Source organism: Protopterus annectens, chromosome 3.part0 (assembly GCF_019279795.1).
Source record: "Protopterus annectens isolate FY-2018-M chromosome 3.part0, PAN1.0, whole genome shotgun sequence".
NCBI classification, from domain to species: domain Eukaryota; kingdom Metazoa; phylum Chordata; order Ceratodontiformes; family Protopteridae; genus Protopterus; species Protopterus annectens.
This window is the reverse complement of record NC_056731.1, coordinates 1839152894-1839178525: the sequence shown is the minus strand read 5'-3', so window position 1 is coordinate 1839178525 and position 25632 is coordinate 1839152894. Positions and strand designations below refer to the sequence as shown.

Below are 25632 nucleotides of genomic sequence, written 5' to 3'. Positions count from 1 at the left end.
CTTGTTCCCCATTGGCCCTATGTGTCGTTACTTAGTATGGGAGTCACAATGCTATGGTAGCATGTGCAAAGGTAACCTGTCGATCTACTCTCAGGTCCAGTTGGTGAATCTGTGAGTCATGTGGCAATGTTACAGCTGCCTCATGTATACAGACAACCCTCTCCCCTTCCCATACACGTACAACACATGTGAGAGATGCAACCACATAGCCAAACTGGGGGCTAAGCTCTGTTTACACAGCACTGGCATTCCCTGTCGTGGAGTGGGATACTACAGTGAATACAGTACCAGTCTCCCATAGACCTGCCATGACCGCAATCCAAACACAGAAACACACAGGTACATTATTGGGCTCTCAGAATAGCATCCTGCCTGAGCAGCTGACACCTGCAAAGCAGACACACAAGCAAATGTTAAGCCAGAGCAGAGCACATGCAACACATAGCTCACAAAGCCTGTGTGCCAAACAGTCACAGGCCATACGGCTAGACAACACACCTGCTACAGTTGTATGAGGTACCTCTATCGTCACGTACACTGAGGTCCTGCTCCCAGGCTGAACAAGGTGACGGTCACGCTGAGCTGCCCGTCGGGCACTATAATCCACCACATAACACAAGCATACCGGTCACTCCAAGGCATGCAGAAGTATGACTCAGTCATTGTCTGTGCCAGTGTGTATGACCTCTGATGCACCTCCCTGGACTACATGTTAGGGGACATAGAGGGGCTCTCTGAGCTTGTGGCACAGGCTGGTATGACCCTGGCCTTGAGTAGCATCTCACCCTCACCATGAATGCTGCCACAATATGTAGACAGGATCATCAGTTTCTGCAATTAACGTATCTTTCAGTGACATTCAAAGGGGATCCAATGCCTGTCAGTGTGGGATTACATGCTGGACAAGCCACATTGCTTTGCTTGGGACATCTTGCACCTGTCACCCATGGGCCGTTGTATATTGGCAGAGGCTGTTGCTACACACATAGTGCCTTTGTATGCAAGGCTGACATTACATTGCCACCTACACAGGTATCACACAGAATAGGACACTAACAGCAATGCTACTCAACAGCAGCAGTGTAAACCTCAAGATGCATGCAGTGGAAACTGTCCTTAGCATGGGGTACAGCAATATCCGTGCAGTAACAGACTCCTGGTACAAGGCTCCCAGGTGCACACCATCAGTGCCAGGTCATTCCTGATACCATGCTTGTCATCCCCTACACATGCACCAAACCAGAACAGGGGGGATGTATCCAAAGGCAGCTCAGATACACACACACCCAGGTTGGTGGCACTGCACAAAGCATCAGAGCCTCTCCATGTGTAACACACAGTGGGTTAGACTGCCTTCAGGTTCATAGCCTGGCACACACCACATTCCCATACCCAGGAAACCCACTTGGCCTTCCTGACAACACTGGGAATATGACGGTCTCTACACACACCATTATATGGTTGTACTGCGACTACCCTAACATACAGTGTGAGCATTATTCTAGCTGCAAGACCCTATCTGAAGGGTTCATATCATTCATTCCCTGCATTGCTATGGAGCAACCTGTTACCACTCCCACAAGTGGTGACAACATGCTGCACCTGTTCATCACCAACATGTGGACTATATGCTCCAGACCAATCATGTACCCCTCGCTGGTAGGATGACACCATCTACAACCCACACTGTATAGTCACATACCACATGCAGCCCCTGCACAGAACACCACAGTCATACAGTTGTCTGATGCATATTCCATGTATTCACATGAGGCAGGCTTCGGACATGGGAACTCTTGCAGTTCACAGGTACATATGTGTAGGTGGCACACACATACATCATGTGTGCATTGACATTACTGATATAATGTATGTCGTGCAATATTGGAAACAACACCCCACACACATGGACAAACTGTGTGACAAAAATACACATGGCATTTGTAAGATTTAAACCCCTACCTAACTATGTTACGACACTTGTGAGAGACACATTAGCAGAGCGTGCTATTTGCATTACTGGGGGGATTGCTTTCTCCTGCTGTACTTATAGGGTGCTGACATCATCAGTGTTTAGACAGTGGAATATGCAGCATGTGTTGTGTAGTAATAGTTGCCAAAAGGGACATTTCTCATACACATGGAATTGCACACACTACTCTCCCACACACATTCACACACACACTGGGCACTTGCAGGATTCAAACCCCTACCTAGCTATGTTATGACACTTGTGAGAGACGCATTAGCAGAGCGCTATTTGCATTACTGGGGGGATTGCTTTCTCCTGCTGTACTTATAGGGTGCTGACATCATCAGTGTTTAGACAGTGGAATATGTAGCATGTGTTGTGTAGTAATAGTTGCCAAAAGGGACATTTCTCATACACATGGAATTGCACACACTACTCCCCCACACACATACACACTGGGCACTTGCAGGATTCAAACCCCTACCTAACTATGTTATGACACTTGTGAGAGACACATTAGCAGAGCGCGTTATTTGCATTACTGGGGGATTGCTTTCTCCTGCTGTACTTATAGGGTGCTGACATCATCAGTGTTTAGACAGTGGAATATGCAGCATGTGTTGTGTAGTAATAGTTGCCAAAAGGGACATTTCTCATACACATGGAATTGCACACACTACTCCCCCACACACATTCACACACACACTGAGCACTTGCAGGATTCAAACCCCTACCTACCTATGTTATGACACTTGTTAGAGACGCAGTAGTGGAGCGCGCTATTCACATTACTGGGTATAATTTCTGCTCCTGACATATGTATAGTGTGCTGACATCATTATGGATGAAGAGGTATGTACATCTGTGACTATCCATCAATACAGGGGAGAGCATATCTATGCATTAACTTTGCACAGGCACAGTGGCCTACTGTACTGTGGAGGCAGACGCCAAATACACTGTGGATAGCCTTCTGTATTCCCTAGGGACAACAGTCAGGTATTGCACTCTATGGCCATATGTTTACCTGTCAGATGCAAGTATCTGTTGCTCATATACTGTTTGTGGGTCTTTATTGCCATAGCCTTCCCTATCTCTATAAACAACGTGTGTACTATGGGAGATGTTTGCATATGAGTGGGATCCAGTACTTTACTTATGTCTCTGTTGTAACTTTACTGTGTGCACTGGGCAGATGTCTGTATTGTGGGAGGTTCCTGTGTTAACACATAGAAATGCCAGATATGTGTGTGTAACTGCCGAACTGTGACATGGCCTAAGTGTGTGAGCATGCCCAGTTCGCAGTTTGTATGGCTTCTTGACTGCCACATCTCATTTATCTAAGTGTGCGAGCATGCCCAGTGTGACCTTTCCTTATGTTGGGATTTGTGGACCACCACATTTGTGTTTGTGTGTGGATGCCATCTATATATCACATGTACAGTTGAGTGTTGGACATCAGGTTGTGTTCTTACTGCCAAACTGCTTTGTGTCTGAACCTAACAGGCATTATGCTGTGCCTGCAGGGTCGCCATGGGATAGTTTGCATATAGTTGTCATCATCCTTTCCTGCTGTCCAAACAGTTGTATTGTCGTATAGTGTACTGGTGCAGTACTTTCACTGTGGTGGACAGTATAATCGGTTTCAGTCCTATCACTGCTTGTAATATTTATAGTGAGCACACCAGACTGGTTGAGGGCCAGTTGTGCAGATATGACCATGTTGCATTTTGTTCAGATATGGACAGCATAGTACATGATTGTCCGACATTGTTAATGTATTCCACAACTTGTGTGGACAGTGACAAACAATGACCATGCGCCCTAGTCCATTTATAATGCTAGTCAGAGAGTGTTTGTCCTTCAACACACATTTACTGGTGTTTGCCATGACATATGTCATGGTTAGTGTGCTGTGCCTCTATCTACCCGTGACATACAGGTGATATCCAGGGTACACCTACCATCTCCCATCCAGTCATCATGATTCCTCAGGATGACAGTCACTGAGGGGCTCCCTGGATATCCTGTAGTGGGAGTTTAGTCGTGAGTGGAGTGAGCTTCTGGGTTATGGACCAATCGGTACAGCATGTCCTGTTTATGTCTGTGCTGGGGTTCAGGCCTGTCAGCTGCATAGGTCACCAGCATTCAGTGTTTACATGGTGCCAAATGTCCATTGATACCAGGTTGGTCATGGCTCTATACATCAGGCACAGTTCACCTCCAGCCAGGCAGTATGGCACTGTGTGGAGCTGCAGTTTCTTTACTCAGGCAACACATGGCATCTGTTACAGCTCTGCGATCCTCCTGGTGGGGTATTTGTATGGTCTTTCCAGTTGCTGCAGGTGTCTGCTACGGTACATCCCTGAAGGGCCATTGTACACAATTGTGAGGCTGCTGATGGATGACTGGAGAGGCACATTGACCTACCCTAACCAAGCTGTGCTTACCTTCATGATTAGGTGGGTATATGGTATGTTTCTGTAACCACTACAGATACATGGTTGTCACATGCAGGATATCTATCACCTTGTGTCCCCAGGTCTCTTATTTCTCCTGATGTACTTACTGGGTTAACACCAATGTGGTAATTTCTGGCCATGTACTGTATTTCCACAGGGGTTGACTATACACTATTCTGCATTTAGCTTGTTGACATGGCTGTGGCACCACTTGTGTGTTTCTATGTGTGCCTTTTGTAGGTTGCGTGTGTCAGCTGGAGGGTCCGATATGGTGGCCAGTTTGTAGTCCTCTGCAAACCTGTTCAGACAGATTCCGTCCATGTTGGCCTGTACCTATGTGACATATATAGCATACAAGAGATGTCCCAGGACCATGCCTTGTGGGATGCCAGTTGCACCAGGTTTGCTGTCTGCCATGGCTAGAGCATGTCTGCCAGGTCAGTTCTGTCCTTGAGCTGGTTTGCAACCCATCTACTTGCATAGGGGTTTATAGTTAGGCTGGTGAGCTTATCTGTACCGCCAACTAGGGTATTGTATGGAAGGGTTTAGCAAGGTCCAGATAGGCTGTGTGATCGACATTCCCCACATCAATGGGCTTGGTGCATGTTTCACATGAGTCAGACATGTGTAAGGGGCAGGATATGCCCTATGACAGCCACACTGGGTAGGGTCCAATGTCTGTAGGTACACAATCTCGTTATTCATGGGATCCATGATCATCCTCTCCATTACTTTGCCAACCTAGATAGTCGGGGTTGAGGGGTGATAGTTTGCAGTATCCATTCAGGCACCCCCTTTGTGGTGTGGGACCACTGTTGCTGTACACTGCTCTTTGGGTACATATCCTGTGGTAGGACTGATAGTGCACAGTAATGCTATTTGCTGTTCCATTCTTCTTATTCTTCTTACAGTACTTGTTGGACACAACCCAGGACACCATCTGGTACCATTGATGCTGTGTGCTGTGCTTTGTGGATGCTGGCTGTTACCTCAGCATCTGCAATGTCGGGGGGCCAGCACTCTCCTGGGATAGATATTTGGCAGTTAGGTGCTGGTGGGGAGGTTGGAAGGAATCTGTTCGGTAGGCTGTTGGCAATGTGTGTGGGTTTGGTGTATTGTTTGTGATATTAGAGTGGATTATCACCATGGTTCCTACCATCAGGTAGGACAGCTGTGTGATAATCCTTTGTGTCCTGCACAATTTGTATCATCATAGGTTCATAGGTTCATACTAGGCCATCTGCCCTGGCCTTGTTTGAGCACGGCTAGACTGTGTGTGGGTCTCAACACCCCTTGCAATGTGCATATTATGCCCACGTAGGGTTTACTTTCCTAGATGTGACACAGGGATGGCCCCCAGTGTACACCTACTATCTCCCATGCACTTCACCGGATTTCTCTTGTTGAGTTTGTGTGTGGAGCTTAGCCTATCATGGACTGGGATTCTGTTCCAGAGTGTCAGGAGCATCTGGGTTATGGATCTGTCCCTCCAGCACATCCTATTAATCTATGTGTAGAGGTTCAGATATCTCACTGTGGTGTGTCTGCTGGATTTGGGGTTTCTGCAGTGGAGCATGTCCATTCATTCTGGATTGGACATGGCCTTGTACATCAGGCATACATCACCTCTGACTGTGCAGTATGCTTCTGAATTGGGTTGTGGTTTCTTCAGCCAGGCTGCAGATGTCCAATGTTTGGACCCTTTATCCTGTTGGTGGGGTACATTTGGGGTCTTTCTGACTGCTGCATGTGTAAGGTAAGGTACATCCGAACTGGGGCATTGTTGTCACGTATGGGCCTGATAAGGGAAGAGTATGGGGCACAGTGACCTCTGTAGCTCTACATGTGCATCCTTTCATATTAAGGTGGGCAATATAGCAGGTCTTCCTGGCCACCTTGGCAATGTGAGTGTCACATGACAGGTTACCGTCCACTTGTGTCCCTAGGTCCATGATTACTTCTTCCATACATAATGGATTGCCACCTATGTCATACTTTGTGTGCGCCTTGTTTGGTATTTGTTGAGACATTCATACTCTGAAGTGTCTTCAGGAAGGCTGGCTGGGGTACCTGGGTTTGTGTGTGTGGTCTGTAGCAGGCTTCAAACAGGTACACAGTTTGAGACAGTGTTACTTGCCAGTGGATAGTCCATGCTGCTTCTTGCTGTGGTACCAACCTGGGGGTGTGGTTATTCTTGATAATTACTGGTAGCCACACTCTTATTGTCCTGTGTTCCATGTTTTGGAGCTGTAGAGCATGGCATGAGACATAACCTGGCAGCATTAGGGTGCTCTTCTGGGCCTTGCCCAGGTTTCTGTTACAGAACACATATTACCATTCTCCATGCTGTGGTGGGTTTGGTCTGCATGCACCTTGCAGGTTAGACTTCTGGCGTTGGGTAGCATTACGTCCAGGTTATTATCCCTTGTGCTACCTATGGTGGTGGGTTTGTGTTTCCAGACTTACCTATTCCAGGCACAGTGGGGGTGACAACAGCCTTTGCCAGTATCTACACAGCCAGGTGTGCTGGGTGCGTGCCATTGCTAGCAGGTGGGGCATCATGTCTTGCTTGGCATGTCAGCCCAGGCTGTCAGCCATGTGTTCCCCTTGCTAACAGCAATACCTCAGCCAATTATTGTACTTGATCTTGTTGTCTTCATAGTGTGGCATCATGCTTGGTGAGGGTGAGATGTTAGGTTGGGTCTTCATGTTTGCATATACTAGATGGTGTTACATTGCTTAACACATGGGAACCATGCCTCAGGTGGTGCTGCAGGGCTGCCTCTGTCGGATGCACATACTACACTCCCTGTACATGTTTGAGAGCAGGTTGTGTCATGTTAGGCATCCCTGTCACTATATGAGTGAGTCAGAGAGGGGTATCATTCCCAGGGTTCCTACTGAGCCAGTGTATGTGCTATGCATTGCCTCTTTGCCAAGGCCAGGGCATACTGGGCACGCCTCCTTCTGCCTACTGGGGCAGGCTCAGGTTGTTCCTCCTCCGAGTCACGCTCTGCCTGTGATGGCCTTGACAATGGTGGGGGGCTGTTTGTTCCGGCCCTATGCTGGTCCTGCTGCAGCTGTTTTTGCAGGATCATATTATGCAGCATAGCACATACCATGACAATTTGGGTACATGTAGTTGGTGAGTACTGCAAGGCTCCACCAGATGTGTCCAGGCACCGGAACCGTGACTTGAGCAGCCTAAACACATGCTCTATTACATTACGTGTTTGTGCGTGTGCCTCATTATGGCGTTCCTGTTCAGGTGTGTGTGCGTTACTGATGGGTGTCATCAGCCACAGCTCCAGTGCATAACTTGCATTCCCCACTAGGTGACCATGTGGGATGTCCCCACTGGCAAATGTCTGGTACAGCTGCGTTAAATGCCAGATATGGGAATCATGGTAGCTCCCAGGGCAGCCAGCACACACATTCATTATTATGCCCTGGGCATCACACATGACCTGGCAGTTGATGGAGGGGAAGCCCTTGCGGTTAATGTAGGCCCTACCCTGCTCACCGGCTGGTGCTTTGATGCGTATGTGTGTGCAGTCTATTGCACCCACTACCTCAGGGTATTTCGCTATTTGCTGGAAGAGACGCACATTGCTGGCCAATACCTCACGGGCATTGGGGAAATATACATGATCACCGACATGTGCTGACATGGCATCCAGGAACTGGTGCAGTACCCCGGAGGCTGATGCCTGTGATATCCCCATCATATCACCTGTTGGTCTCTGGAAGGTACCTGTTGCTAGTATTCTTAGGCCAACACATACCTTGGTTTCCACTGGGATGGGTTCCCCTCTGTTGGTTCTGTGTGTGAGGCGTGGCCTGCACAGCTCAACAATTTGCTGCAGGAGGTCTCTGTCCAGTCTATAGCGCTCCACTATCTCCAGCTCATGTAACCCCTGGTAGGTGACCCTGGGCCTGTACACTCTTCTCCGTCTCCTCACTGTGGGTTGTCTGGCAGCATTTCCATTGTCACCACCCTCAGCAAGTCTCCTATGTCTCCTTATGACAGCTATGGCAGCCCCTAGCATGTTTGGTCTGAGTGCAGCTCTTTCAGTTTTCACTTCTACTAGCTTACTCCTGTCTTGCAGTGTCTCTTGAGAGAAACATACTGCAATGCTGTTTGTAGTGTTTTAAGTGCTGGGCTGGGTTTGTATTCTGCCTGTGTAATTGCCTGCTTCTAATTGTTTTCACCTGCTACCTCTACAAGTATTCCCTGCTAGTTTCCTACTATTTCTTCTGCTTCCTTTTCCTCTCTGTTTCCTCAGGGAGGAGCAGCGCGCATACCAGCGAAAACACGCTCACAGTGGCTACCACGCACGCACACATGCTTACACGGATTAGAATCTGCTTATTCGGGTTAAAATGCGCGCATACCAGCGCAAACAGGTCTACAGATCTTTAAACAGGCTCCTACATGCTTACTCTGCCTTACACGCGCGCACTCTGTCTTACTCGCGGATCCCAGTGCGCACACGCGCGCATGCACGTACAGCAAGAAACTTTGGTGTTGCCACAGTGTACACCTTCCATTTCTTGACTTTCCCATGCTTATCTGTTGACACTCCTCTTTTTCTGCTGTGTGATTGACATCTTTCACATACCACTTTGCTCCAATGAGCTTGATTTCTTCCTGACATTCCCCCCTGTGATGTCACCTATCTCCTACTCTGTTACTCCCCCTTATCTAACTCTTACACTACACGGAATGTGCTCATTTGCTATGTGACAGTGTGATTCACAATCCTACCACTCATTTACATAGGATTGCCTACTAATGCTTAGTTACATGTCTTACACTCAGCTTCCCCCCTTAGCAACCACTAGACGGTGGCCATATTGTTTTTGGTCTGCTAGTCCCTGCATTGCAAATCCATGCATTACATAAAACCCACATTTGTGGGTTTCAAACCTTTATTTTTCTGTTTTATATAGTGCAGCCCGTTTGCGCGGGGCTGCGCTGCGTTTCAACATCGCCGATCTCTGAAAAAAAAACTTATTTTATTTCATGTTTGCATTGGGTTACCATGCCAATGGCCACATATTTGGCCATTGGCATGCTGACTGCAACATTTGCACACTTTATTTGGAGCTGTCATGGCTCCGTTGTGTTATTTGCAGTAACGTACTCAGTTGTCAACTGAGTACATTTCTGCAACTAACACGACTCTTACAAGGGCTGGTTTCAGCTTCGTGGATCACTAATCTACTTCATTTGCATGCCTTTCGGCTGCAAGTGGGGTGATTAGCATATCCATGCCCTGCCCGTGTAAGAGTCATTTTAGCTGTCTCTTACACAGGATTTCGGGCTGTTCCTGGATCGCAATGGCTGCAAGGAGTCTTACACGACTCTTAGACTCCGTGCAAGCCATCGTGAATCCTGCCCTTTGTCTTTTCTCCTTCCACTTCTTATGTATCTAAAGAAAAGGTTTCCTATTATGCTCAATATCTTTATATACAGTTTCTTCAAATTTTTCTTGATCTTGTCTCACACTACGCTTAATCTGTTTGTCCAACTTGTTTATTTCATTTTTCAAAGTTGTAGTTTGACCTCTCTTCCATTTCTTATATTTTTTGTCTCTCACCTTAATCAGATATCTTATTCTTATGGAAATATATCCCCCGATGTTGTAAGCCTATATCCTGAAGTTAAACATTTTTTTTATTTTTTGCACTCAATTTCTCTATCAAAACTTTCCACATTCCATCTGCAGTTTTCCACTGAACACCTCACTCCAGTTAGTTTTACATAGTGACTGTTTTGCTTCCATATAATCTGTAATTAACCCTCTGTGCATTGGCTTAGATTTCAGTTTGGCAGAATTATCTAGCAACAAATTAACCTTTATAATCCCATGATCACTGCACATCAATGATGGTAAAACTTGATTTGAAGTTACAGTAATTTCTTTGGGAACACAAATAATGTCTGGTATGTTCCATCCCCTGGTAGTTTTTTTTACAATGTGAAGCAACTGTTTGTTCCTGAATATACACCATGAATAATTTCCTTACTAATGGTTGTTGAAGCAATATTATTCCAGTCTGTTTCTGGTAAATTTAAGTCCCCAGCTAATATTATTCTTCCCTCCTGTGTTTCATGCAAGAAATGTATGAATTCTTCTACGTTATCTGCACTTGACTTTGGTGGTCTATACACTGCAACAATTGTTATATGTTCCAGGCTTGTCTTTATTGCCACAGTTACACAGTCTATAGTATTGGTATTATCATTGAACATGTAATAATCACAGGTCTCATAGCTATCTTTAATCCCTATCATAACACCTCCACCTAATTTTTTGTTAGAATGTCTATTGCAGTAAAAACATTTATACCCTAACAGAAATGGTTTCCAGTCATTATTCTTTAATCATGTTTCACAAACAATGACAACATTAATCTTGTGGGAACTCAGCAAATTTTCCAATAAAAAAACTTTATTGTTAATGCTTAATGTGTAAGTGCCACACCTGATTTCTCAATGATGCGATGTGATGCAGAGGTAATGATTCCACTTGAGTCATAGTGTCCAATTGAGTTCTTATAAATTTCCAAGTCTGTACAGGAGTTATCTTTGATTTGGCAATATTTATTGTAATGCCTAGGGAGTTGGAGATCTGAAGCAAGTAATCCCTGGCTTGTAGAAGTTGATGTTGGAGCAGTGAGGAGTCAATCGTCGAGACAGGGAAACATCTAGAATCCTTTGAGCCTCAAGTGAGCTGCCACGACTGCCAAGCATTTGTTGAACACCCTGGGGGCTATGGTGATTCCAAAGGGCAGTGCTCTGAACTGTTAGTTATTGGCTCCCAGCCAAAACAGCAGGTGTCCCTTGGAGCACCTGTCTATTTTGATGTGATAGTATGCATCTTGGAGATTTATAGAGCACATCTAATTGTCTATGCTCGGAAGAGGCAGGATGGACTGAACCATAACCATTTGGAACTCTGACTTTTTTACACACTGATTCAGATTGCTTAGATCCAGAACTGGTCTCAGTTCCCCTGTTTTCTTTGGCACTAAAAAGAAGTGGGAGTAAGTTCCAAATCCTATCTGTTCAGGTGGGACCTCCTGAATGACTCTTTTTTGTAGCAGCTTTTGAATTTCTTGAGCTGTGAATTCAGACTGGGAGGAATGTTGAGGAGTTTCCTCCTTTTGACAGGAGGTGGAAGGTAAAAGAGAATGTAGTAACCTCTGGATATAATTCTTAGCACCCAAACACTTGTTGTAGTATTTGTCCAGGCATCCAGGTGCAAAGGAAATCAACCCCCAACTGCCTCCACAGATGAGCAGTCAAGCAACAGTTCAGGAGCGCTGATAGGGCCAATCAGAGAAAGAGTGTCTGAAGCTCTGGTTCTGCAGCCCACCTCTGCCTCTGGGGTAATGTCTTCCATTGAAACTTCCTCCTCGGCCTTTGGAGAAAGGATCTCTGCGTGAGTCCTGAAAAGGTCCCTGAGATTTCCAGAATCACAGCTTCTTACCACCTTGCTGGTTCCTAGAAAATTAATGTTGAGGGGTAGAAAACTTGACTTCAATGGCAGACAGGGTCTTTACCTCCTGCTTGCTGTAGGTGAGTGTGACTTTCACTGATGCCTCAAACAAAGAGGAGCCATCAAAACAGGCATTAACAAAGGATGTCTTGAAGGTTTTTGCAAAGTCACATAGCCTCATTCAGGCATGTCTTCTAACGGCAATGCCTGAACTAGCTGCTCGTGAGGTACTCTCAACTGTATAGGATATTAGCCTCATGGATGAGTTAGCAACTGATGAAAGAGTAGCCAGTTGTGGAAAAATCCTCTTGAGATTCTCCGCTGACATGGTCTCAGCAAGAGAGTTTGAAAGCTCCATAATGAAATCTCTCTGTAAGTGAGTAAAATGTGCCAGGTAATTTAATGACCTCAGTGTGAACATGGCTGAGGTATAAATGCAGTTTCCAAATCTATCACTCTGGACTCCCTGTTCAATGGATGGAAAGAGGAGCTTTGCTTTGAGTAGCTCCTTCTACTTGGTTGCCACCACAACTATGACATCAACAGGGACTCCCTTCCTCCAGTGAGGTCTGTCTGAAGGGGATTCAAGAACTTATCTGGGTGCTTGGGTATGGGTTTGCCAGTGTCTGGTTCCTTTTGAGCCCGGTGGGAAACTAGATCAATAAGGTCATCTGTGGGGGGCGGGGTCACCCAAAATGTTGATGGGCCAGCCTCAAAGGACTTCAGGAGCACCGATTCTTCAGTAGAAGGAATCTGTAAAGACCAACCACCTTTCTAGCTAAGGATTTCCAAGATGTCCACAAGGGAGACATCATCAGGTGGCGATCAGGGGGATCCTTCCCCCTCATCAAAATCAGTGTCTTCCATGAGAGACTCTGTAGGGAAGTCTATGTGCCTCCTCTTGCATGTTTTCTTCTGAGGAACCTCCTCCATGGGTTGCTCAGGACAGATGTCAGAAGAAAGGAGGTATCCCTCTGGGGAATCTGTGTGGAGGCTTCCCTGAGCTGGCTGACCCTAAGGAGCTGAGATAATGTGCACAGAGCTCGGCTTGATGAGGTGCAGGGAACAGGATCCAAGACTAGAGAGGATGGTTTCCTATGCAAAAAGAAAACCCCTTTTACTACCCAGAAGGCTGATGAACCTGGAAACCCCTCCCCCCTTCCTTGGAGCTGAAGCAGCCAAAGAAGTAAGGGCAGGGCCAACCCCAGATCCAGCCCTCTTAAGAGAATCAGACCTGAGCTGTCCAGGGCCAAGGCAATAAGGGGAAAGGAAGGATCTGACACAGTAGAAGCCAAACCAAATCCCTCAGACCCAGCACTGACCTCTTGGATCTCAGACCAGCTCTGATCTGAAGGTATAGGATCAGGGTTAATCAGGGATACAGCTGAAGTCGAGGAGGGAAGTTTCCTTGGATCTGATGCTGAACCTCTCTGGGATCTTGGATCCTGGGACTCTGAAACTGCAGGTCAGATCAGAGAAGGAGATATTACTGGTTGGGTACATGTGCTCACAGATCTGATAGGGGATGGAGCTGGCAAAACCCCCATCTGGATCTGAGCCCTAAAGAATCTCCACATCATCCTGTCTATGTCTGCCTCTGTCAAACTCCTTGAAAATCTGGATGAAGCAATGGATGGGGGCAGGGACTGCTTCTTCTGAGTCTCAAATAACTGTGATGGCATGACTGAAGAGACTGGCTTCAGCACTTATTCACAAATTTTGGGATCTGAAAGGGAGACAGATGTAGCCAGAGAGCTAATGGCTTGGGTGGGACCATTCGGATCCAAAGAGACCTGTGGATCAGAGTGTTGGCCAAAAATCTACTGATCCAAAGGTGTCGGATCCAAGAAATTCTTCAGTTTCTTAGTGGATTCCGAAGAAGCCCTCTGAGATCTTGGAATGAGCCCTTTTCTAGACTCCGAAGATGGCTACAAAACATTAGGCAGGGTGAGCCCCAGAATCAGGTTGTAGAAGCCCTTTCAGAATCAATTTGTTTCTCTGATCAGAGAGCACCCTGGGATTGAATGTCACACAAATAGTGTGAGGTGAGTCACATTGAGACAATGTACACACTTCTTGTGGGTATAAGTATTTGGAATCTTACGCCTACAAGAAGTGCACTTTTTGAAACCAGTTGGTTTCTCAGGTTTGTCAGGTCTCACAGATATCGCTAGGAAGAAATATAAGTAACGCCTGAAAACAAAGGAGTTAAAACAAGCAAGAACATTTCCACTACAGAACAACACTAAACCTATACTAATACCACATTTTTTTAACAACAAAAACTCTACATATCAATCTAAAGAACGAGACAGAATTATAAGAACTGCATAGGCCAAGTACCAAAAATGGCACCAGAGAGGGAAGAGAACAAGGGAAAAAAGGCAAGTGCCCTAACACCAGTGAAAACAACTGGAGGGAGGAGGGAAGTAGACAGAAGTGAATAATACAAGTGAATAGCTACTGACAAGAAAGAAGGCCAAATAACACCCAAAAATACTGGCTTACTGCTTGCTTGAATTCGGATCACATGTCCTATTTTGATGGTGAAAAATGAGATCTGAGGAGTTGGGGATGGAATGGGGCATTATGGGTAGAGGGAGGAGCCTGAGTTTTGGATCCAAAGTGTGGAAGAGGTGGCCAAGTCAGATCCGACAGTCAGATTCTAGACCTGTTTGTGAGGGAGAATAAAAAGGACATCAGATTGGCAAGTTTTTACCATACTTACTTTTGGGGAGTGGGCTAGTTTGACCAGATTTTGCTCTAGTATTAACAAAGGGGATTATTCTATTGAAGGCTACAGGTAAAAACTATGACAATGCTTTTCAGTGCACAAATGAGTTTCCTGCAATGTAGCAGGGAAGCTTGGGAGGGCTTACTAACAGATATCTAGGAGAAAACTGTCTTTCAAAGTGTTTGCATCTATACAGGGCACCGCTGAACCCCTTTAAGTGGTGTGCAGCTACACACAAACACAAGGCTTAAATACAGGGGAAATTAAACACTTTTAAGTTAAACTACCAATGGGAGAAAGCACACAATGAGCTTTCTTCCAGTAATCTCCAATTCAGATGAGGCTCAGACTACACACTTCTACCACAAGGGTGCAGACAGGGCCCTCCTAATGTAAAATGGTTGGAATAGTGCTCAAGTGTAACAATACAGTCTAGATTCAGCAGATCTGAATCTAGTCTATGCTATGTAGTAGCTATTTAAAGCAAAAAAAACCCAGCTTTTTAAAGTATAGAAAACTATAGTAAAAATTAGCAAAAATAGGCTGCAAAAATGATAAAATACATTTAGCAAAGTGCAAAGGAAACTCACAAGGTACTTGTTTTTTTATTTTAGCAGTGGGTCCTTTGGATTTTGACAGAATCTCTCCAGACCTCTGGCAAAAGTCACCAAATTTTGATCAGCACTGGTTAGATTACCAGCAGTGGTACTGCTTCTGCACAAACTGGCAGCTTTTTGAGCAGCTGTGAAAAGTGGGAGACTATAGAGAGCATTTCTTAAACAGGATTTTACACTGGAGAGGTCTGCTTATATACAAGGCACAGGGAACTGTGTTTGAACAATGCTCAAAAGCGGGGCTTTTATACCAGCAGGATGAAAGACTTTTATACAGTTAACCCCTCAGGCCAATCAGATAAAAATACAATCAGATAAAAATACAATAAGCTTTCCACAAGCAGTTTCCAACTTGGATGTGTTGAATTCAGCTGTGCTCCCACCAGAGTGCAAAAGAACCCTCTTAACGTAAAACAAACTAGGTTTGATCTCAAGTGCAGTAACAAATGCTTTACAACAACAGTCAGAATTCCTGCAATATTAGGAATCCCTGGAAATAAGTTTACTAACCCTGAGAAATGTTCAACAAAATTCAGAAAAAAAGTGCACAACCTAAGATAACAGCAACACAGAAAACATTTGCAAAACTTAGAAACATTTTGATAGACTCAGGAGAATTTTGGCAAACTTATAAGAGTTTTGCAGTACCAAAGGAGGTTAGGAAATATTAGAATACTGTTAAAATAACAAAAGAGCAGTAAGTAACAAACAGATGGTGTTTCTTTAACAAGTGAAGGCTGAAAAACAGTGATAAATTCAGCAAGATCAGCAAACACAGTACAGAAGTGTTAAATAGCACTCAGTTAGTGCAAGTGCAAAAAAATACTTATATCAGCTTTGTAGGTCCGGATGGTTTTAGAAGCAATCCAAGCCTTGTAGTCACAGGTGTCCAAACCAGGCACAGGGAAGCTCTGAATAAATTAGCACAATCTCACAAAAAATGTAATTCTTTTATACCAGCAGGATGAAAGACTTTTACACAGTTAATCCCTCAGGCCAATCAGATAAAAACACGATAAACTTTCCACCAGCAGTTTCCCACCTGGATGGGTTGAATTCAGTTCTGCTCCCACCATAGTGCAAAATAACCCTCTTAATGTAAAACAAACTGGTTTTCAGCTCAAGTGTAGTAACTAATGCTTTAAAACAAAAGCCAGAATGCCTGCAATATCAGGAATCCTTGAAAATAAGTTCACTAACTCAGAGAAATGTTCAACAAAATACAGAAGAAAGTGCACATCTGAAATCTACCAGAAGAATCAACACGGCAGATAAATATAGTGATACCTACTGTTCAAGAGGAAACAGGATAGACGACAGCCCAAATTAAGTAAAACTACCCATTTCTATTTATTTTAAGTATGAAGTTAAATGGTGGTCACTGGTACTGAAAAAACAGGCACTGGAGTAGTAGCTGACAAACCTTACTTTCCACTTACCTGCTACTTGCTTGCTATCTGAATGCCCAAAAGAAACCAGCTGCTAAAAGGGCTACTGAACAATAATAGTGCATGGTGTAGATTTATGTTTAGCCTGATATGACTTTAAGGTGAAGAAAACAACATTCACTATTACGCAGAACTGCAGAATGGTGTTCTACAAGGAAGGCTTACCATGGATTTGCACAGAGGGTGCTCTTGATAAAGTTAACAGCTCCTTCTGACAGACCACCATAGCATCTTCGAAACTTGATTTTCCCCTTCCTAATATTTTTCTGTGTCTTATAGGGTGTGCTTCTGCTGAATGGATAATCTGCACTAAGCCTAGAAAAAAAAACATATAGAAAAAAACATGAGTTCCACACAAAATATCATACAAGTGATATGTTGTGAGCATCAAGCAACATAACCTAACTATAAGACATAAAACTAGCACAGTCCTTCTACCTAAGAAGATTTCATTTCATATTAAAAGCATGTGTGCGTGTGTGTGTGTGTGTGTGTGTGTGTGTGTGTGTGTGTGTGTGTGTGTGTGTTTGCTGTCTGTGTGGGGTGTGTGGGTGTGAGAGACATGGGAGTTATCAGAATTTTAAAGCAAATTAAAATCTTTACTGCAGTGAAACCATATGTCAAGGCTAACAGTGCTACAAGTAATAATTCTTAGCTACTAACACAGAAACCTCAGTACTTAATTTACTTACACCTGAGGATTCAATAAACTCTGTGTAGGTTTAGTGCGAAGCCTACATGGGGCTGTGCGTTTGCTGGCTGAGCAGCAGTGTTGACTGCATATGCATGCCATGCATCGCTCTTAGATGGATACAAGTGAGATTTCATGGCCAGCAACAGTATTGCAGGCCAGGAAACCATGTAAAGCAGCATGAACAGATTTAGACATGTAGACAACTTCACCTACTGGCAAACTTGTTCCGCGAGATTGTGTAGACTACTACAATGATCACCAGGGCTAAAATTAAGGTAATGACTGCAGTACTAACACATTATAGAAAAGTGCACTCAGTGCAATGTACAGTACAACATGTTTTTGGCATACTAAAATAAAGGTTTTGTTGTGATAATTAAGAGTACATAGACTGCATTATAAATACACTAGTCTGGGGAAGTGTGTATATTGAAAAGGGCCACAGACTTGAATGGTAGGAATGGAGAAAGGGGAAGATGACAACTTAAACATGGTACTGTACACCAGATAAGGGCATGTAAATATTCGTATACCCCAAAGACAAGACAGTTGTAGCATGAACAGTAATCACATATGTAAATAATACTGTATGTACTGCTGTCTAAACCTCCACTGTGTGGGTATATTCATATCATCACACAGTTATTGCATATTATGTGGCTGTTGCACAAGGTCCCATAGCAATGGAGACGATTGGTTATGATATAAACACCCTGACATAATCACTGGAGAGGACATTTAGGAAGGGAGGTATGTATAATAGGGGGTATGTGCATATTATGAAGATGTGCAAAATGAGTTGCTTGAATATGAACGTAATGTCAGCATAGGTCTCAACCAATTGGGACACATAGCAACAGGCTCAGGGACAGCAGTAGACAGAAGTACATACAATCGTGACCATTATCAGAATAATACCATTAATCTGTGACATTAACATTAAATATGTCATTTTGAGTTATTACACATGTTCTGCATGAAAACACTTGTACACCTGTAATGATTTGTCAGTAATCTATAAGGGGAATTAAGCAAACTTTCCTCAAAAATGACCACTTTTGGGGGGGCGGGTTACGAGGGACACTGTTACACGTGTAGTTTAAATTATGAGCTATCCTGACTAGTTGGGAGGTTTGCATGACACATATATACCACATTTTTGGGAGGTGTTACAAGGGACACTGTTAAAAGTGTAGTTTAAGTTACGAGCAATCCTGACTAGTTGGGAGGTGTTACGAGGGACACTGTTAAAAGTGTAGTTTAAGTTACGAGCAATCCTGACTAGTTGGGAGGTTTGCATGATGCATATATACCACAATCTACACTTGCAAGAATGTAACCTATGCCATCAATATTGTCAATGAGCTGTGTATTTACTGGGTACATCACAGGAAGCTGTATCACATGTGCATCTTGTAGAACATCATGAAAGGAAGTCTGCACTGTCAACTCCTAATGGTTATGCATCAAAAAGAATACTTACTGTATGACCAAGAAGATGTATGAAAGTCCACTGTGGCCAAAGAGATATGCTTGAGTAAATCATCCCTGGAAGATGTGTGGTGAGGTACATGCAAAACAGTGAATTGTACTCAATCATTGGTGTAATGAGGGCTGAGAACAATAAGATTATAATTTCTTTTGATGTGGATGGCCTGCCCACACTCAATAGTTGAGCTACATACAAGAGATTTGTCACCACTGTGGTCATATGCTGGTGTAAGTTCTGCTGACTCTCTACCCAAGGACATAGGTAATGTACCACTTGGTCTGCTCATACAGGTGTTCTGTCTATAGTGTAAGTAGCTTGTGTATTTGCTTTCAAAAAGGGAATAATTGTGTTTTTTTTTTCATATAGTGTGCCTCCATGGCTCTGGCAACAATTATTTGTGTGTGTTAATACTTTCTGCAGTATATCAATAGCATTCTCAGATTCAAAAATTGTCCACAATTTGCAGTCATCCACAAAGATGGTTGGACAAAGGATATCTAAGTTTGTCTTGACTTCTAAGACTTAAAAGCTAACAGGAAAGGGCCTAATACAGAACCCTGAGGTACGGATCTAGTAACTGGGAGCTTTGCTAGAGGTGACTTCACCCACTTTGACATTATTTTGTCCTATCTGTGATCCATTTGTCTACCCACTTGATGACTTAGGTGTTTATGCCCACTTGAGACAGTTTCTCTGTAATACCTGGGTGTGGATTTGTGTCAAATACCTTGGTCAGGTCCAGTTATGTGGGATGACAGTCTTTTCCTCATGCATACCCTTGGTGACCTTCTTAAAGACATCAACCAGATTTAACAGACACGATGTAGCCTTAACAAATCAAAAATGGGTTGGGTACACAGCCGGGAGATTACCTGTGTCTCTTTTATAAGGTTCATGATGAGTGTTTGGTCTGCCTCACAGTTGAGGACAGTCAGGATTATGGGCTTATAATTCCCTGCATCAGGTGATGGTCCCCTCTTCTTCAGACAGAAGACTGTTGCTGTACATCCTTCTGCCAGAACATAGTCTGTCTGGAGGCTGTGTTTAAGTAGTGATCCAACTGTGTCTGCTAAGTCAGCTTTTAAGTTACTGTATAGGCAACCTGGGGTGTTGCCAGGGCCCACTGATTCTCTGTTTTCAACCTTAGACAGCACACAGATGAGCTGCTCTCCTCAGAAAATAAACTGAGTAATATTTGCATAAATACTTTGGCTGATGGACAGTGGGGACAGGGGGGTGCATTTTGAGACAAACTGTCAGCTTGCAGTTTATCTATTTTCTCCGGTTGAGTATGGGTGAGGGCATCCACAAACATCTCTGTGCTTAGTTGTGTATTCCCCTTAACATTTCACACTTATATAAAAAACTGATCTGTGACAACACCTTCACAAATAACCTTGGTTATGCATCACATGCCACACAGTAGAACTGTTCACACAGTCATGCAACTCTACCAATGTCATGTAACTACATCAATTGCACAACATATGCCTATATGTTTTTCATTGGAAAGCTGTGTGTGAGTGGCCTGATATAATATATGGACACACTACAAATGACTTGGATGTGGCTCATGCAGAACAGTTACTGAAAAAATGCTGATAGTCACACAATGCTGCAGGGACCACCCCAATAATCCTTGGGAATAGCAACACAATTGCACATATAATGAATTCCCCAAGGTTGTAAATGAATCAAAATGTGTGATGTGTTTGTGTACATCACAGCATTACATGTGGATGACACAAGCCTTATGTGCCCATGAAATAAGTATGACTTTATACTGATCTATATCACAGAGCATATAATGATGATAGGTATATACATGCACATATGTGCCAGTCTGCAAGTGTCACTGTGATGGTTGAATGAGAGCTGCATAGGATGTTGATATGCTCCACTACAAAAACACGTGCCTTACTAAGCCAACAATATACATATATCATCCCATGTCAACATGTCAGGAGGCATATTACTACAGCTGTTATGCAAGGAACATGTAATCAAATGGCAGCAGTGGAAATCAGTAGGTTACCTCACGTCACAGATTGTGGTACCATCTTGTAGAGCTACTGTACATCCACTCCTCAACATAGCACATGTGGATGACAGCAACACTGACATACGACATGTTCAAAGGGTCATAGGACATTACTAGGCTAACAGCCGACATCACATAAAATCATAGCCATTAATAATCTGTTTAAACAAAAATCAATATAGCTATATGATGGAAGATAGTAAGGCTATGTGCATATGTGTGTATTTGTTTGACTGCATTACATACTGCCTCTGTCCATATGTGACATGTGCACCACACCATGACAGAATTAGTAATCACATATACAGTGGTCTGGAAATGGCTTGCAGAGGCTCATGGAAGGACTCTGCTTCATGATGTGTGTATGCATCTTTGAGATGAGGGCATCCTCCAGTCCTCTGCAATAAGGATGTCATGTGGGCAGAGGGAAAGGGAGATGTACTCATGGGACTATGTTAAAGGTTCTTCTAAGCAGTAGTGAAATGAAAAGAGATTCAAAAGATCATACAATGACTGTAATGTAATACCAACCACACACAGCAGTAGACTGGGTCTGATTTGAACATTATACCTCTGTAAGTATAAAAGCTAGATTCCATATCATGTAACACTAGCACCACCACACATGTCTGACTTTAACAGTGTCATGTTCCACTTCATACAGTAAGATAGCATAAATGTATGCTAAGAAGAAGATGTTGGAAGGAGTGTCTGACATGGATGTGGAGTCGCATCTCTGTGTATAATTGTCTCCAAAATATTATTTGAATGAATACACACTCAAGTTGCCTGCTGTCAGATTAGAAGTCCTAATTATCTAGTTACAGAAGCTGGAGAACACAATACTTAATATAAGTGCAACAGCACAAGGCTGACTTAAAGAGTGTCAGAGTGGACTTTATAGAGGATGACATTATCAGTATATGTTAACAAGAAGATGTTTGGAGGAATGTCTGATATAGCTGTGGACTCACGTGCCATTCAACAATTGTCACCAGATTGTTTGTTGAAAGAACACACACACACACACACACACACACACATGCACCATTTGACTGTAGTGAGATTAGAACTCCTACCTAATTATCCATGGGACACTGTCTTTTTGGCTTTTCCCGGTTAGGGGTCACCACAGCGGAATTCCGGTCCGCTAATGATTGGCAGTAGATTTTTATGGCGCCGAGTTACCAGCCCGATGCCCAACCTTCAGCTAAGGCAAGCCCATTCATGCATGTCTTTAGGAGGCAGTCAACTGCAGGGAGGACATGCAGACTCCACACAGAAGGCATTCCAGCCGAGAATCAAACAGGAGAACCTCTTGCTGTGAGGCAACAACGCTACCGCTGTACCACCATGGCTTCTATCTATGAGACACAGTACTTAATCCAAATGCCACAGCACAAGTCTGGCTGTCTCAATGCCAGATAACACTTTATAGCTGATGACATCAGCAGTATCTCGTGAGAAGAAGATGTAGCAGGTGTGTCTCACATGCTGTTCTAAAATGGTCTCTAGAATGTGAATGAACACACACACACACACACACATACACACACACACACACCAGTTCACACACAAACACACACACACACACACACACACACACACACACACACACACACACCAGTTGACTGCAGTGGGATTAGATCCCCATATATACTGAATACAATACATGCTGTTCTAAAATGGTCTCTAGAATGTGAACTAACTGAACACAAACACATAACTTGACCACAGTGAGACTAGAACTCTTACCTAACTATCTGCATAACACAGTACTTAAAGCAAGTGCCATGGCAGAAGTCTGACTTTTACACTGTTGCTAGACAATTTATAGTAGATGACATCATCACTGTATGTTTGGGAGAAGATATTGGGAGGTTTGTATGAAATGGATGTATAGGCATGTGCAACTGTCAAAACATTTGTTCTCCATGGGGCTGGATTGCTAATGGTAGGATACAGACTCATGCTCTTCTGACTATGCACACACACTTTTACATACATACAGACACACATATAATGTGAATATTGTGGTAAGTTAACCCAGACCTAACAATTATGTTCCCATCTGTAGAACACAGTAGCTAATAACTGCACCATCCAGAAAGTATGCTTTTGGCTTGCCATACTGGTCTTTATAGATTATGGCATCAGCATTTTGTGATGTAGATAACATATCCTGTTATGACAGTGGTGTACAAATTGTGGAATTTATATTTTCTGCTGTGGTTCCAATATGCAAGTATACTTTAAAAAACAACTTCTCAAACTAGATGCAATAAGCTGTCAGGAAAGCATGTTACAGAAGTCAAACATTTGCACCTGTTTATCAATATGTTACATGCATTACACGCTTACACACACACACACACACACACACACACACACACACACACACACACACACACACACGCACACAGACACACACACACACACACACACACATATATGCACTTTCTGTGATCAGCATGGATGCAACTGTAGATGTACATATGTTCATATTTGTGATGAATTCATGTCCACATTAAGGCATGTATAAGACAATCACAACGTCTACTGTCAGTATAAAACTTTAGATGATTTAACAATGCAATTGTGCTATTTATTTTTGTAGTGTAGTTGACATTTGGAAACTACTACTGACATATCCATTTTCAAGTGCATGGATGCAGAGCACATGAGTAAATATGTGCTCTGTCACTAACAAATGCCTTCCCTTTGGTTATGTTTTTACATAGATTATAATGTGAAGAAAACTAACTGGGCAGTAAACATAGCAAAACATGCCAATCAGCTCTTGACATAGTGCACTGCCGAGCAACTGGTTTGTGTGATTGATGGCAAAGTGTTTACATGTGGAAGATTCACATTTAATGAAAAAAAACTTGAAATTGGGAATTACTTATGTATATATGCTATGGTAGAACTAGCTGACAGATACTATGGTGCTCACAGTGTAGTTTATATTGGAAATGTGTCATAAATTTTGTAACATTAAGGACTGCTGCTATTGCCTTCCCCATTTGTGAGGAGTTAAGCGACAGGCAAACACGGGTGTATGCTTAAATGGGAAAATAGTAATATTTCTATTGTTTCACCTTCCTTTGCACAAACACTCTAAGTGGAGAGGAGCAGCAGTCAGCACTTTGGACAGTACTGAGTGTAAGAAAAACACCTGATGCCACTAGACAGCATGTGTAGGAGCAGGGAGATCATATTTTGAGGACAAATTAAATCAGTTTCGAATCCAGCTCAATCTAATTTTTTACACATATTTTCAGGATGGCATTATATAAGTAAATGTGCCACTTTTTGCAAATGTGAAAGGCAATGACTATAGTAAAGTACTGTATACAAATGAACATCAGTCAATTGATTTATGTCAATAGTATACATATGGATTTGTATTTTTTTATTTATTTGGCAGTCTAAATAAACGTTAAGAGTAAAATTTTAACAGTAGTGTCTTTACTCTACTTTAAATGTGTGTTTCTTTAGTGCAGCGAGTTTTAGCAGCACAGACTAGGTAACCACACTATGTCATAAGACATGAAGAGTCATTCATAGTCGCTCGGCATTGGTGTGCGATGCCAAACTCCATGTAAATGCAGAGGACAAAAAGTGAAGGCTTTTATTAGGGATTTATTATTTTATGTGTGTGGTGTATCAGTTTATTTTTTGACCAGATTTAAAGTGTGAAAATGGGTAGATAGGAATGTGGTGAAATGGGGGGCAAGCAGGGGGAAGAACAAATGGGAAGCAATATAGGAATGTGCAGGAGGGAATTAGGAAAGAACCATAGCTATCCACTTCTTCAACACTGTAATATGAACATGTATATAAAATTGGATGAATTCGGACAGTCACCACAATAAAGATGGGTGACAACAATGCAATCATGTTGTATAGCCAATTGGAATGAACCAAGTGTGTCAAGAAGACATATGTGCGAAGTGGAAAGCTATGTATGGGACAAAAAATTGTTTTTGTGGGACAGGTGCCCAGTTTTTTGATTTTATGTCAGTAAGAGAGGAATGTTGGGCAAACAGTGTAGGTATTAGGTATGTCAGGGTCAGGTCAGTAGGGTAGGTGAGGAAGCAGGTGCAGACAAACAGGACAATCAAGGCAGAGACAGGGATGGTGATGGACACAAAAGGTTATGGGACACCATGATTGGGGATAGGGAGGAGACATTCTAGGTCCATACCCGTCAAGCATGGGGACAGTGAAAAATGAGTCCTCACCCTCAGAACTGTCATCACTGTCCTCTTCCTCAGCTTCCTGTTAGTGCTTGACTTTTTGTTTTCTCAGCATTCCAATGAGCATCTTCTCCATATAACAGAGGTGTACACCAATGGTACCTTCTACGACCTCATGCACAATGCCTGGCTGCTCCTGGAGGGTGACAAAATCCCCACCTCTACCAATACTCCAGGAGGGTACCACTGCACCAGTTGCTGGGGTAATGCTACCTGATGTTGGGGGCTCAGGTAGTGCAAGGCCTGCAGAGGTGGTACTGCCAGGTTGCATCCCAAATGTGCTGGTCATTAGTGTTGCAGCCATTGGAGGGGTGGCAGGCTGAGCCACACTGGTTGGCCTCCCTCCCTGTGCTGGAAATCATTTTGTCAGTTGTCTGAAAATTATGAAATCAGAACACTGTGATC

General features: G+C 43.4%; 1 protein-coding gene across 1 annotated transcript in view; it reads right to left on the bottom strand.

Moving 5' to 3' along the window:
• The window catches only part of LOC122797094, a 625096-nt gene that overhangs the window by 77640 nt on the left and 521824 nt on the right, over nt 1–25632 (bottom strand). The window contains exon 12 of the mRNA XM_044065887.1: nt 16904–17053. Within this exon, the coding sequence (XP_043921822.1) occupies nt 16904–17053 (150 nt within the window). The remainder of the gene's footprint in view (nt 1–16903; nt 17054–25632) is intronic.